Here is a 12,779-nt window from a genome sequence, read left to right on the forward strand (position 1 = left end):
CGACAGACATCTCCTCTACTTTCTTATTCAGCATGGTCTCTGGTTGTGATGTGCTGTTTGGATTTTAAATGACGAGAAAAGGAGTGTTTCCTTTTTCTCCTTAGATTTTTATACATCTCCAAGGAAAGCAGATGAGGCTAATGCAAGGTCAGTGCATTCACGTTGACTACACACATTTACATTTCATTTAAAATCTTCTTGGAGGTTACATATCCAGGGAGGGTTGTATTGAATCAAAAAATTGGACAAAACAAATATAAGTTTTGGACTGAGGTCAAGTTGTCAGAGTGTACTTACTGGGCTTTTCTATCACTGCAGAGAAAGGGGGATTGAATGTTGGGTCCAAATGAAGAGAGAAACATTTATCTCCTTTGTGTAATGCTGAATCACAACTGTTTCTGTCTCAGTGTTTGGCCAGAATTTTCTCAGCACAGTCAGTGAGACAAGTCAGTGGTTGGTAATACTGATAGGACAATAGGGCTCAGCAGTGTGTTTCCAAAAGTCTGAATCCCATTCATTTCATCCATAGCAGATTTGATCATTAGCCATTATGTCATACCCATCTAAAGTAGACTTACCACGAGCTTCCTGAGTGGGAAACCATACCCTCCTGTAGAAGTCACAAGTTTGTATGCAACCTCGGGGAAAATATTGGTGGAGTCGCAGTTAATATGAAAATGTTTCCCGCCCACTGTGAACCTTCAGCTGTCAGCAGCTCCCACTAAAGTGCACGGAAGTTCAACAAATATAAATTACATTATATTACAATGTTTTATTAACAACATGAATACTAGAAAACAGAAAAATACAGAGCGAAAGTCTTTGTATGTTCAGAAAGAAGCGTACTAAACTATCGTTTGATGGGTCTTGACATTGCAATGGATTGTGGGATTCGTAGTTCCTTCACTCCCGGAAAGAAACTAGGATTTTGAACATTTACTCTGGTTTGTCCTCTTGCTTTATTTACACAGTTTTTCAGCACATCCCTCTCTTCTTCTGTCTTTCTTTTCCTGTCCTGTTAAGCAGGGCTAACATTTGAGCTGAGCCTTCTCTGCCTTCCTCTTGTAAAGGGGAATATCTCCGAGGCTGACACTGAGTTTGATGCTGTGGCAAGGCAAGGGTAAAATACGCAGGGATCCATGGAGGCATTTGATTGGTACTTTCATCTGGAACTCACAGCAATGATAGGTTGGAGTTTTTACAGGATTACAGCAGCTAGAGTTGAGGCCTGTTTTTCAGAGCACATGATTTATCAGTTGCCTTCAGGGTATAAAGTTTTATCGATATAATAAATAGTGTATGCTGGACAAATTACCAACCCAGCCTTTAAGTAAGAGGCTACAGAAAATAACTGTAACAGGCCTGCCCAAAATCTAAACGGTCAATTTATCTGCTACGTTTCCTACAGGTTGTTACAGTCATAATGTTATTTGCACATCACAAAAATCACACACACTGACATAGACACATGAAATTGTGTCACATGTTGGAATAGAATTGGTTGGTATCCGCTGATCTGATACAGCCTTTCTGCACAGACAACCCAGATTAAAGTTTGTGATGAATGACGGATTGTTTCTTCCTGCAAAAAAGATTTGGGTTTTAAAAATTAAAATAAGCTGCTTTATTTTAGGGGGTGAGTGAGGGCCATTTGTGATCTGTAGGACGAGGGGAGTATGCAAAATACAGAGACAACATACGGGTTAATACTGTAGTGCACTAACTGGATTGATGAAGTTTAACCCCCGGGCACGCGGCTGCCAGCTGTTCCACCCCCCTGGCGGTGGGTCAGCACACACCCTGATGGGTGGAGCAGGATGGGAGGGGATGCCTGGAAAGTGAGCGGATCTTCTTAGCTTAGTGCAGATTGCCGCAGCGAGAGGACTAGGGGGATGCTGAGCCTGAGGGAGCTTTAAAACATTGCCGTGGATCTGATATTTAACACAGCATCCCATCCAGCCCTGGATTTTTCCTTTAACCAATGTTTTTGGCTTTGGTTTTCGTCCTCTCACCTGGATTTTAGGCTTTTGGTCGGGTTCATTTATGGGTTGCTGGTAGGACGAAGGACAGGTGACTCAAGATGGCCGTGGCTTTGGACGCAGTGTGGGTGAGGGTGAAGAACGTCTGCAAACAGAATGGGCTCCTCATCATGTCGGTGCTGGCCGTGGTCATTGGCTGTCTTTTGGGATTCTTCCTGAGGACCAGGCGTCTCTCAGAGCAGGTCAGTCAGTCCCCTCCCTGTGACGTCATGTAGACACAAGATGGGGATTGTCAAAACAGCCCTGGAGCATCACTCTAAGTGATTCATCTTATTTATTCCCCAGCTTAATACATTCAGGCTACTACAATTTCAAACTGATACCAAACTACATATTGATGTTCCCTCCATCTCTTTCTGTCTTTAATTGCATTTTAAGCCCTGAGTAGTCATGGCTACTTTTCATTCATGATAATCATATAAATACTGAATGTAAAAACAATTTTGAGGTACTTGTACTTGTCTTTTTATTTCCAATCTGCCACATGCTTAGTCTCATGTAAAATATGTTGCATAACAACTTCTCAACCCTGTACAGACAGTGGCCAACAAGAGCAGACATGCTGTCACGACGAGCAGAAAATAATTAATTCAGAGAAACAGGTTTCAAATTTAGAAACCAAAACTATTACAAAATGGTTACAAAAGACTTGAATAATACAACAAAAAGAAAACTGTTGAAAATGAAAAAAACAACCAGTAGACATATCTCATCAAATTAGCTGATAACACACAGCATTGCAGAGTCGTAAAACCACACAAACCCAAAAACAAATGCAACAGAAAAATGCAGGAAATGCAATTTTTTTTTTATCATCATCTTAAAAAAATACATTCTGCATTATTTCATTATTTTTAATGGCACCTGGGTGTGAGGCAGTATTACCATCAGAGAGTGTCCATAGTGGTTCTTAGAACTTTTTGCTGAGCGCCATTAAATAACCAAAGGATAAAAAAGCTCTCGTGTCAGGTTGAAGAAATAACGTGTTTCAGACTGTAGAGCTGCTTAATAACATAGAATCTCTTTATTTAAGGAACAATATTTTAAACTGAAAATTTGTCAATAAAATAGGCAAAGCTTAATCTCTAAGCTCGTTAATGTTGATATCATAGACTGTACATATTCATGGACAAAGCCTGAGTGACGTCACCCATCTGTTACTGCAGGGGGCTAGGGCAGCCGCCATGCTGGGGATCCTGTCTCAGCCTACCTTTTAGACAACCTAATGACAGGCTGAGAGCTGGAGCTGAGGCGGGTTTTAAACCTCCTGACCAGAGGCAATTCCAGAGTCTGTTGGAGCCCTAGGCAAAAATGTATTAGGGGCCCCTCCAACCACTATTATATCTACCTGATGCTCTTCCTCTTTATTTTTTCACTCCCAAACGGATAATCCCTCTTCATCTTCCTTCAGTGATTTTCATTGACAAACTTTGGTTTTCACAGGTGAAACAAATGAGATGCTCAGCAGGGCAATGAGAGTGAGTGCTGTCAGATGGGGCCCCATTAGGGAGGTTTCCTACAATTTGCACATTTTGACCTACTGCTGTGGCCCCTAACTGGCCTTGGACCCCAAGCAGTTGCTTGTCTTGCCTGATGACAAGCAGCGCCTCTGCTCCTGACGAACAGTTAAACCACGCCCACATGTCAGTCAGGTCAGCTACACGTCTTATTGTAAATACCTCTTATTGTTCTTAAAATCAAAAATGGATCCATTATTTAAAAAGTCATCCCTGGTACAGTGTGTGTCCATGATGACAATAACTAATCAGATCAATATTGTTATATATTGTTCTAGGCTTTAAACGTGTTTATTTTTACTGTAAACAACAGGCTTTATTTAATGTGGTGTGTATGTGACTTACGGGGTTCCTGGAGCCAGCCTCAAGCAAACCCTTGAGGAACTGCAGGATCTTGCACTTCCTCATTGGCTTCATTTTTCAACATCAGAGGTAACTGCTTGGTTGATATCCATTACGTGTTAGCATCAAGCTAACAAACTAAGATGTACATCCTGGTCCATCTGTGGATATTGAGTAATTCCAATAATTGCCAGTGACTTCTATGTAGCCATTCTCCATAGAAACATTTCTTCCAGTGCCTTGATATCAAGGGACATTGGAAGAGAGGCAGAGAGAACTCCCATGATTTCCCGCCAGCCTTAATGTCATCTTGTATTGATTGAGAATCTACATACTGTGCCTTTAAAGGTAGTTAATTCAACTTTGAAAGAGAACATTAAATTGAGGTTTTAATTAGTCAGTACATTGGGAAAATGAAGAATTTTGCAAAATGTCTAACCTAAAGAAAAAGTAAAATGACTATGTGTGAAGGACATTTATCTGATACCTGTGATATCTGTGTCATTGACGCATTTCATTAGATTGCAATCTTTTACTGTAAGAAGCTTTTATTTTCAAAACAAAGAAAAGCTTTAAATCTCTGCCGGTTGACTTTTCCTCAGTGACACAGTTTGTTTAATGGAAGGCCAGCCATCACAAACTAATGCTTTGCAGCCAAATACACATTTTTAAAACAATCAATAACCAGAAGAGCAGAGTAAAGCCCAGAGTTCACTAATCTGATACGCAACAACAAAAACAAAAAACTTTGTAGTAGTATAATGGACAAGAACTGTCTATGTTCTGCCCAAAAATATATTCCAAAATGTATCTGTTAATGTGACTCTAAATCAGTTGGAGATTAATCAACTATCTTTCCAAAGTTCAGTCTCTTAAAATAAGAATAATCCTCCTTTGTGTTACCATCCCCGTGTTGCAGCTCAACGGGGGAAACTCAGTCAGTGGAATCAATAAAAGAGCATCTTGTACTTTTGACTGACACTCCGCTGTAGCCTCATAATTACTCACATTTGCATGTGAGAAAAAGTGTGGATTTGAAAAGAAAAAGTACAAACAAACAATTTCAAGTATATAGAAAACTTCATGCAAGAGTTTAAAAACCTGTTTCATGAAATATGTAGATGGTAATTTATTTACAACTTAGAGAACTATGCAGCCTGTCACAACACAGCCAGAATTTAAACATAAGTCCCGCCCCTGATAAAGTAAAAATCCAATCATAGTTTGGGATCTTGGGATGGCACCTGGGGTGACCAATCAGATATTAAGGGTGCCCCTTGCCACCCCTCTGGACACCCCCCTGAGAAGAGCCTGTCAGTATAGATAGATAGAAAGATAGCCCAGATAATAGAAATCACAACCTTTCCCTTAAAGCTGTGAAGGCAAAAATATAGCAGGACAACTGGTACAAAAAAATTAGTTAAAGTTGATCTTGTTAATTTTGTCGGGCCCTTTACATGAAAGGGTCCATAAAAGAGGTAGGCCTGGTGTCCTAAACATCTGGATCAGATTGCCATTGGAAACTTTTTGTGAAGAAACTACAATCTAGAATATTTTTTACATTACTTCTACTATGACTTGGCAGTGAAACACTAACAACTACATGACCATTATAGTCTCCTTTTTTTAAGAAGCTCTCTTGAATACGTGAGATTTTTGAAGAAGCATATCTTGAAGGACGAGTAGCCCCCATCAAAAATGGCTCCCTGTACTGGACAGTAGCACTTGTTGGTGGGTGGCACTATTCAACAGAACACCAGTTTAGAGGTTTGTCTTTCCCATGTATGGAAAGAAACTATATCCCTTAGGTGGTGGCTTCAGATTGGACTTAAAACTAAAATCAGGAAAGGCTTGCCATTAAAAGTGTCTTAAAAAGGGACTAAAAAGAAATTCCTGAGTCAGCTGACCTGATCCCCTCCGGCAGATCGTCTGACAGTTTTGGAGCCCTCACAGTAAACGCTCTGTCCTCTTTAGTTTTTAGTCTGGAGTTTGCAATGGTCTGAAGACCTGAGCCCAAGGATCTCAATGCACGTGTCGGCTCTCATGTACTAAAAGGTCTGATAGGTAGCTGGAAGAAAAGCCATGGAGAGCTTTAAAAGTCATCAGTAAAATCTTAAAAAACAATTGTAAAGCATACAGGGAGCCAGCGTAAAGATGCTAAAACAGGAGTGATGTGGTCGTACTTTCTGGTTAAATGCCTGGCAGCTGAGTTCTGGATCGATTCCAGATAAATCAACATATGACTTAAGTCCAGAAGAAAGAGGACAATTCATGTTCAGTATCTGACCAAGATTGACTCAGGCATTCACCCAGCCAATTCTCCTCTCTATATCAGCTTCATTTCTGTCCATTATTTTTCTTTGACTGGTTAATGTATAACTCACTGTGAAGCTATATCTAGAGAAAAAGAAATCAAAGGCTCTTGTAGTCTGGGTGACATAAATTCCTTCATGGGGAACGGACCTGATAAAAAAAACTGTGACAGACATAAAGAATATCCATATAGACATGGTCAGTGTTCTTGGTAGTGGTCTGGTTTGCTTTAGTAGGTCCTAAAGAGGCATCAATATTAAAGTGAGTCAGTTTCATAACAAGTTAAAATATTCCTCATGGAGGGCTTAAACCTCTTTAGCACATACAAAACTGCCTTGGAGTCTGAGGAAAAAAAAGTGTTTATGCCAAATTAACTTTACGTTTCAAACTGTCAGTCCTCTATGTTTTCAAATGGTCTGACATTATTGGAAAGTTATTAAATTAAAGCTGCAAGAGGTAAAATATCTGCTCCTATTGGCTGCATTCAGCAGGTACAACTCTGACATACAAAAGAAACTGTTTCAGGTTGTTATGATTGCTGAACCGTATAACTTCCCTTTGACCTTTGAATTAGCCAGACAGAAGCTGAAAGTGGTGCTAATTGGAGTTCCATGCAATGAATGTGTGTGTGTGTGTGTGTGTGTGTGTGTGTGTGTGTGTGTGTGTGTGTGTGTGTGTGTGTGTGTGTGTGTGTGTGTGTGTGTGTGTGTGCGCATGTGTGTGCCATGCATGATTTTGAGCAACTAAAGGTTGAAGGCATCGTAATAATCAGTGTGTCTATATAGTCAAGCTAAAACAAACCCCCACGCTCCAAGTAAATTAAAGTCATAGCGTCAGTAAAATTACTCCATAAGCACCTCCATAAACAAAACGCATTATTTTCTTTCCCATCCGCCACCTGTCCAAAGCTCTGTCCCATTCTCAAATAGGCCTAAATATAGCCGTGACGCCTCTACTCTCGCAATAGGGGATTACAATCCAATCAAACAAAATGCTTTTTCTCATTGTGCATCAAATGAGAGTGCCTGTCAGCGTGCTGCCCGAAGAGGGGCACAGGAGGTACGGACCTTTATGTTTTTATATGATTTATAGAGGCACACATCCCTCTGACATTCAGGGTCAAGAGCTGACAGAGGAGATACAGGCAGAGGGCAACGTGTCATACTCCATAAACAACGCTCACCAGAGGGGTAAAAATGTGCCCAACAACATGAACAAAGAACTTAAACTTTAACTAATTCACTATCAAGGACCACCCCACAACCATATGCATTCTAGATATTTAATTATAGATCATATGAATGATGAGACAGATGATTATAATGGAAGAGGATGTTGTCAGTCGCCGGTCTGAACTGACAGCAGGGCAGAGGGAGACTCAGGATGGGGGTCCAGTCTCAAGCAGAATTCTGCCCGAGCTGATCACGGCCCAGACTGTGCGCCTAGAATTAGACGAACAAGATGAAGGGATGAGGAAGGAGGGTGAATGGAGGAGAGGAAGGGAAGGAGGGTGGGTCGAATAACTGAATCAAACAGGGTGGAGTGGGATGGCTCAGTATAAGGCTTGTCAGGTGATTGAAGGTGCGGTCTATCGGCGGGATGCTGCTCAGGAACATGAATATATTAACTTCATTACTTTTTATTACTGAAGCTAAAGACATTAGAATTCAGCAATCAAAGTGTGCTAGGCAAACATACGATCCTTTTCGTAACACTGTTGATACAAAGACAAACAGGGAAGCAATAAACAGGCTCTGGTCGATGCTCCCTCTAAGTAGCTCACAGTCCCAAACATTGTTTCTTCTTGCACACCTGCCCGCCTCAGCTAATCAAGATGGCGGCTCCTTATCTTTTGGCCGTAAGACCGGGAAGGCCCGCCCCCTCTCTAGATTGACAGTTATGCAATACAACCTATCAGGGACAGTGTTGCTGTAACACAAACTAACTGTCTTATAGGTTTCAGTATTTGACTCTTGAACTTGTTCCCCTCTGACTTCTCTCTGCAGCTTTGAGGTCTTTAAAGTGTCAGCAGTATTAGTATGCATGATGCACATGTTATTATAATCCTTATGTTACCTTAGAAATGTTTGAAAATATCGTTCAAAAAAATAATAGTGACTCAAGAGCCATCAAACTCTTTTTTCTGAGCTCGTATCCACATCTCACGGTTTCCATCAGTGGAAGCAGTGAGGCAGAAATAAAGCAGAGCTGACAAACAGCATCCCCACTGTGCTCCACCGAGAAACAACATTGTGTTTAGCATGCATTATACAGTCCAATCTCATATTTGGCTGCTGTATATCTATATCAATAGCACCGGTTACTTAACTTGTTGGTTCGATCTGTTTACTCGCAGTGAGATACATTTATTGAAATAAACTCTAAAAAAAAAAAATTATCTTAATTGATCAGCCTGAAAAGAAGAGGAAACAACTTCTTAAAACTTAGAGTAAAAGCAGGTATCCAGAGCATCATAGAGACAAACTTTAACAGACAACATGCTGCAGTGTACTGTAGCATGTAGGAGGAAACACAGCTACAGTACTGTGACATCAACAGCTGGTTCATTAGAGGACAATTATTTAGAAGCATTAATTTACCAATAATTTACCAATTAATTAAGTTACCATCCTGTTTTGTTTTTTTGGATTGGTTGGATTGGTAATTTGAGAGGTTGAGTTTATAACAACTGCTAGTCACTCATAGCCATCCACAAGAGCAGAACTTGCTTTATACTACAAAGGCATTAAGCACAAACCTTCCCCTGACACGAAGGTAATCCTCTGTAGACCAGACTGTCAGTTCAGCCTGAGCTGTCTACACAGGCTACAAAAGCTGGGTCCTTCAAAGGATGATACCTCTGATTACAACTATGACACATAGTGACAAAACTATTGACAAGATATTCCATCACCCAAACATCAAAAATAAGTGATGAGCTTTTGTTGAAATGCATACTGTATAGTAGAGCATAGTGTTATTGCTGGTAGCTGCAATAGTTGATTCTTTAGCTTTAAAATACAAAAGAAACACTTGTATTAAAAGCTGTGTGTTTGCTCTGTAGCCTCCAGCTGAAACACAATGCTGCGATCTTTGTGCTGCTTCATGGGAAGAACGCCGTCTGTCAGAGATTTAAAGCACGGATTACATAAGCAGCAGCAGCAGCATCATCACTGTTAGTATCCTGAGCTGAGTTAGTAAACCTCTGTTTCATAGCAAACAGCAAACTAAGTTTTTAAAGGAGAAACAAGAAACTCTTCTTCTTACTATTAAAAAAATAATGATGCATTTAAATATATCAATGCTTAATTCAATAGACTCTAGAGTTTGACTGCTACAGCCCCAATTAGTCTGGTATGAGCTGTAATACATGCTGGATGAAATAAGCAAACCCTAGATAGCTAAAGCCCGGCTAGAGGCACTTGCTTATCAACAGGCATGGCAGGCAACAGGTGAGGGTTCACACACTTAAACCAAAGCAGTGGCCCCAAATGTGCATATTTTGCAATGATGGTAGCAAACCTCCCGTATGCATTATTGCAGTGGACAAGTAGACATCTTGGAGAGGAGAGAAGAGAAAAGAGACTTGGGGAAAAAAAAGAGGAAGTGGATTAAGCGTTGGGACACTTGCAGACATAATGGTGATGAACGTTGGTTGGAGGGCCCCCAAATTAGTTTTTGCCCAGGACCTCACCAAACTCTAGAATCGCCCCTGGGCCCAGCATACACTGGACGACTGAATTGTCTAGGACACACAACCACAGCTCAGGATTTATGTGCTCACACTGTACAACCCGATTGTCGGACACACGACCTGAGAGCTCTCCGGAAATCACCTGATCGAGCCGTGATCGTACATCGTGCCTCAGTGTTCAATACACGACTAGCGATGGCTGAAATTTGACTTGACCTAAAAATAAGTTGGAGAAATCAGCCTGAAATCATACAGTGTACCGTAACACGTAAAATAAAGAATAAATTAAATGTTTGACAGAATCACTGAAAGACGGGCAATCACTTCATTTTATTTTTTATTTTTTAACATTTTCAAATTGAAAATAAATGAAAAGCAAGTCCAGAAGTATATTTTCAACCTCAACGGAATTCATATTAAATAGACCTAAACCAAATAAATAACAAGATGTAAATAAAATAATAAAAATGTACATTTAAACAGAAATGGCTCACATTTTATCCACTTGTCAGTTTGCCGAGAGAATTGTTGATGTCTCTCTTCTTTTTCAGCCTCCCTCTCCATCAGGTCTTGAGTGTGTTTTCTCTTGGTAGGTGGGGGCTGAGGGGGTTCAGGGGAAGATGTGGATGTGCTGGGCAGTGCAGTTGTATCTGATGTTGTAGTGGTTTCAGGGTTGGTTGTGCTGGTTACCAGGTTATCAGAGGTAGTGGGGAGTATGGTCGGTTTGGACACGCACGAGTCAATGAGGACAGGAGGGCTCACGGGTGGTCTTGACCCCATTGCCTCATGCATGTCCAGATAAAACATCCACATTGCAGGGGTGTCCTCACCCCGGCCAGTCCTAGTCCCAGTGGGGGTTCTCAGTTCCTATAACAAACAGTTTAATGCCTGCTTTAGGGTAACGATGCCCTCAAGTTTCAATTCTTTGATGATGAAACTGAAACTCATGTCAGAGAGAGGATCATTATTTATCGGATACATTTATTATGCACGGCACAAATAAAGGGCCACAGCAGTTACGGGGTGGGTGCAGGCCTCATAAGTTACTTCAAAGTAGGCCTGACACTGAGTGGTTAAATAAACATGCTCCAAAGCTTCTTAAGAGGCATTTCGTTTTTCAGTGAACATCTTGTTTGAAACTTGTACAGTTATCAAGGCCTCCCTGAAAAGAAATAAAACAGTATAATCAAATTAACTGCTCTACTGTTTTATACACTGGGAAAGGAAATATTAGATGCATTTCAATGTGAAAATTCAAACATGAAATAGTTTTCATTTATTTGTTAGTTAAAGCAGTTTATGTGCGAGCTGGTAATTAAGAGGAACTCACATTTGTATGGACCGTCTTCCATGTTGAATGACACTCAAGTGTTGCACGTTCACAATGAGCCAGCACAGGTACAGAGTGGCTGTTGGAGGATGTTTCCTATTCTGTGCTAATTGGTTTTGGACGACAGTGGAGTGGAAGTGCATAGGGGGAAGGAAAATCATGAGGTTCAGGAAAGATGTTAGGAGATCGCGTTGCTCTGACAATCGCACTGCATTTCCACTCGACTGGGTAATTATGCGACGGGGGATTTTAATGACGGGGGTCTGCTGCAATGAAAATACAATGTTCCAAAAATGGACTACTAAAAGCGCTGAATCTAAAAACACTTCTTACCAGTGAAATACTCCTAATTACCACAAGGAATGGAAATGAAATAAAAGGAATATAGGCTACCAGGCTACGAATAACTAAAGTGAAACTATCAGCTTCCTGTCCACTCAGAAATCAACATTCATCCAAAATAAGTATTATTGTATAAAATTAATTGTTATATTTATGCAAGATATACATAATGTTTTAAGCATACAAATGTACAACTGCACAAAGCATTCTTCAGTGAATTAAATATGTTGAATAAAACATCATCTGGTTAAAAATTTCCCTTACATGATCTGAGCTCCTTTACGGTCATCATTCATTTTTGTGTACGCTCGGATGCTTTAATGTTGCGGCCGCAAAAAAATTGTGGGACGACATATCTCATCTCCTTTCGTAATGGATGGTCCAGTGTATGTGCCAAAGGAGGTTATAAAGGAAGCATTGACCCACCTGTCCTTAACTTTTAGAGAATTCGTACAGCTCTTATCATGGCCGCCACTTAAATGCTTCCGGGTCATTTCACTCAGTTAGGAACCTTCATAAGCAAAAATGACAATTCGGACGCATTCCAAATCTCAGATGTCTTATCTTATAAATACTGCTCAACAAAATTCTGGAGAGCAGGGAAATAGGAAAAATGTAATCATAACAAACATATGTAGGCCTACTAAAAAACCCATATATGAACATATACACATGTGATACAGGTGTTGTGTGTGTCCACTGTGACTATAACACGGTGTAGAGACGATAGTAAAACACGGTTTAACATGAACAGAAGTACACAGGAGAGAACGAGTAAGCATAGAAAATACGCTGAACCATATCCATGGGTGCAAGATGAGCCGAGCAGAGACAAACCTCCTCTGCTGGCTGTTTGAGTGCTGATCCTGCTCTTATACAGCAAACTAAGCTCTCTCTGCTTAATGCCAGGCAGAAAAGCTCTTTAGCTGTCATTACGCTCCCGCCTCAATCCACCGTCCGCCCATCTCTGCTGATCTCCACAACCTCTTGCTCACTCCCATCAATACAATACACGACTTGTTTATGTTTGTTCGTCAGTGGATAGTCGCTGAACTGGGGCCTATACTACCAAGCAGGACGTGGGGCGATTAGCGAGGTAACTTCAGGGTTAACCCCGGGTTTTCAATCCTACAAAGGCAGTTCACTTCTTACCTGGGTATATCGCCACGGTAACATACTGTATGCCTCACACCTAACCTGCT

The 12,779-nt window shown here is 40.7% G+C and overlaps 1 protein-coding gene across 1 annotated transcript in view; it reads left to right on the forward strand.

Annotated features, from left to right (window-relative positions):
- The first annotated feature begins 1,887 nt into the window (after positions 1–1,887).
- Positions 1,888–12,779, forward strand: part of slc1a7b (solute carrier family 1 member 7b) — a 42,727-nt gene continuing 31,835 nt past the window's right edge. Inside the window, exon 1 of the mRNA XM_020632509.2 lies at positions 1,888–2,221. Coding sequence (XP_020488165.1) covers positions 2,081–2,221 — 141 coding nt within the window. The 5' untranslated portion in view covers positions 1,888–2,080. The remainder of the gene's footprint in view (positions 2,222–12,779) is intronic.

The sequence above is a fragment of the Labrus bergylta genome, chromosome 6, assembly GCF_963930695.1.
Source record: "Labrus bergylta chromosome 6, fLabBer1.1, whole genome shotgun sequence".
Classification (NCBI taxonomy): Eukaryota; Metazoa; Chordata; class Actinopteri; order Labriformes; family Labridae; genus Labrus; species Labrus bergylta.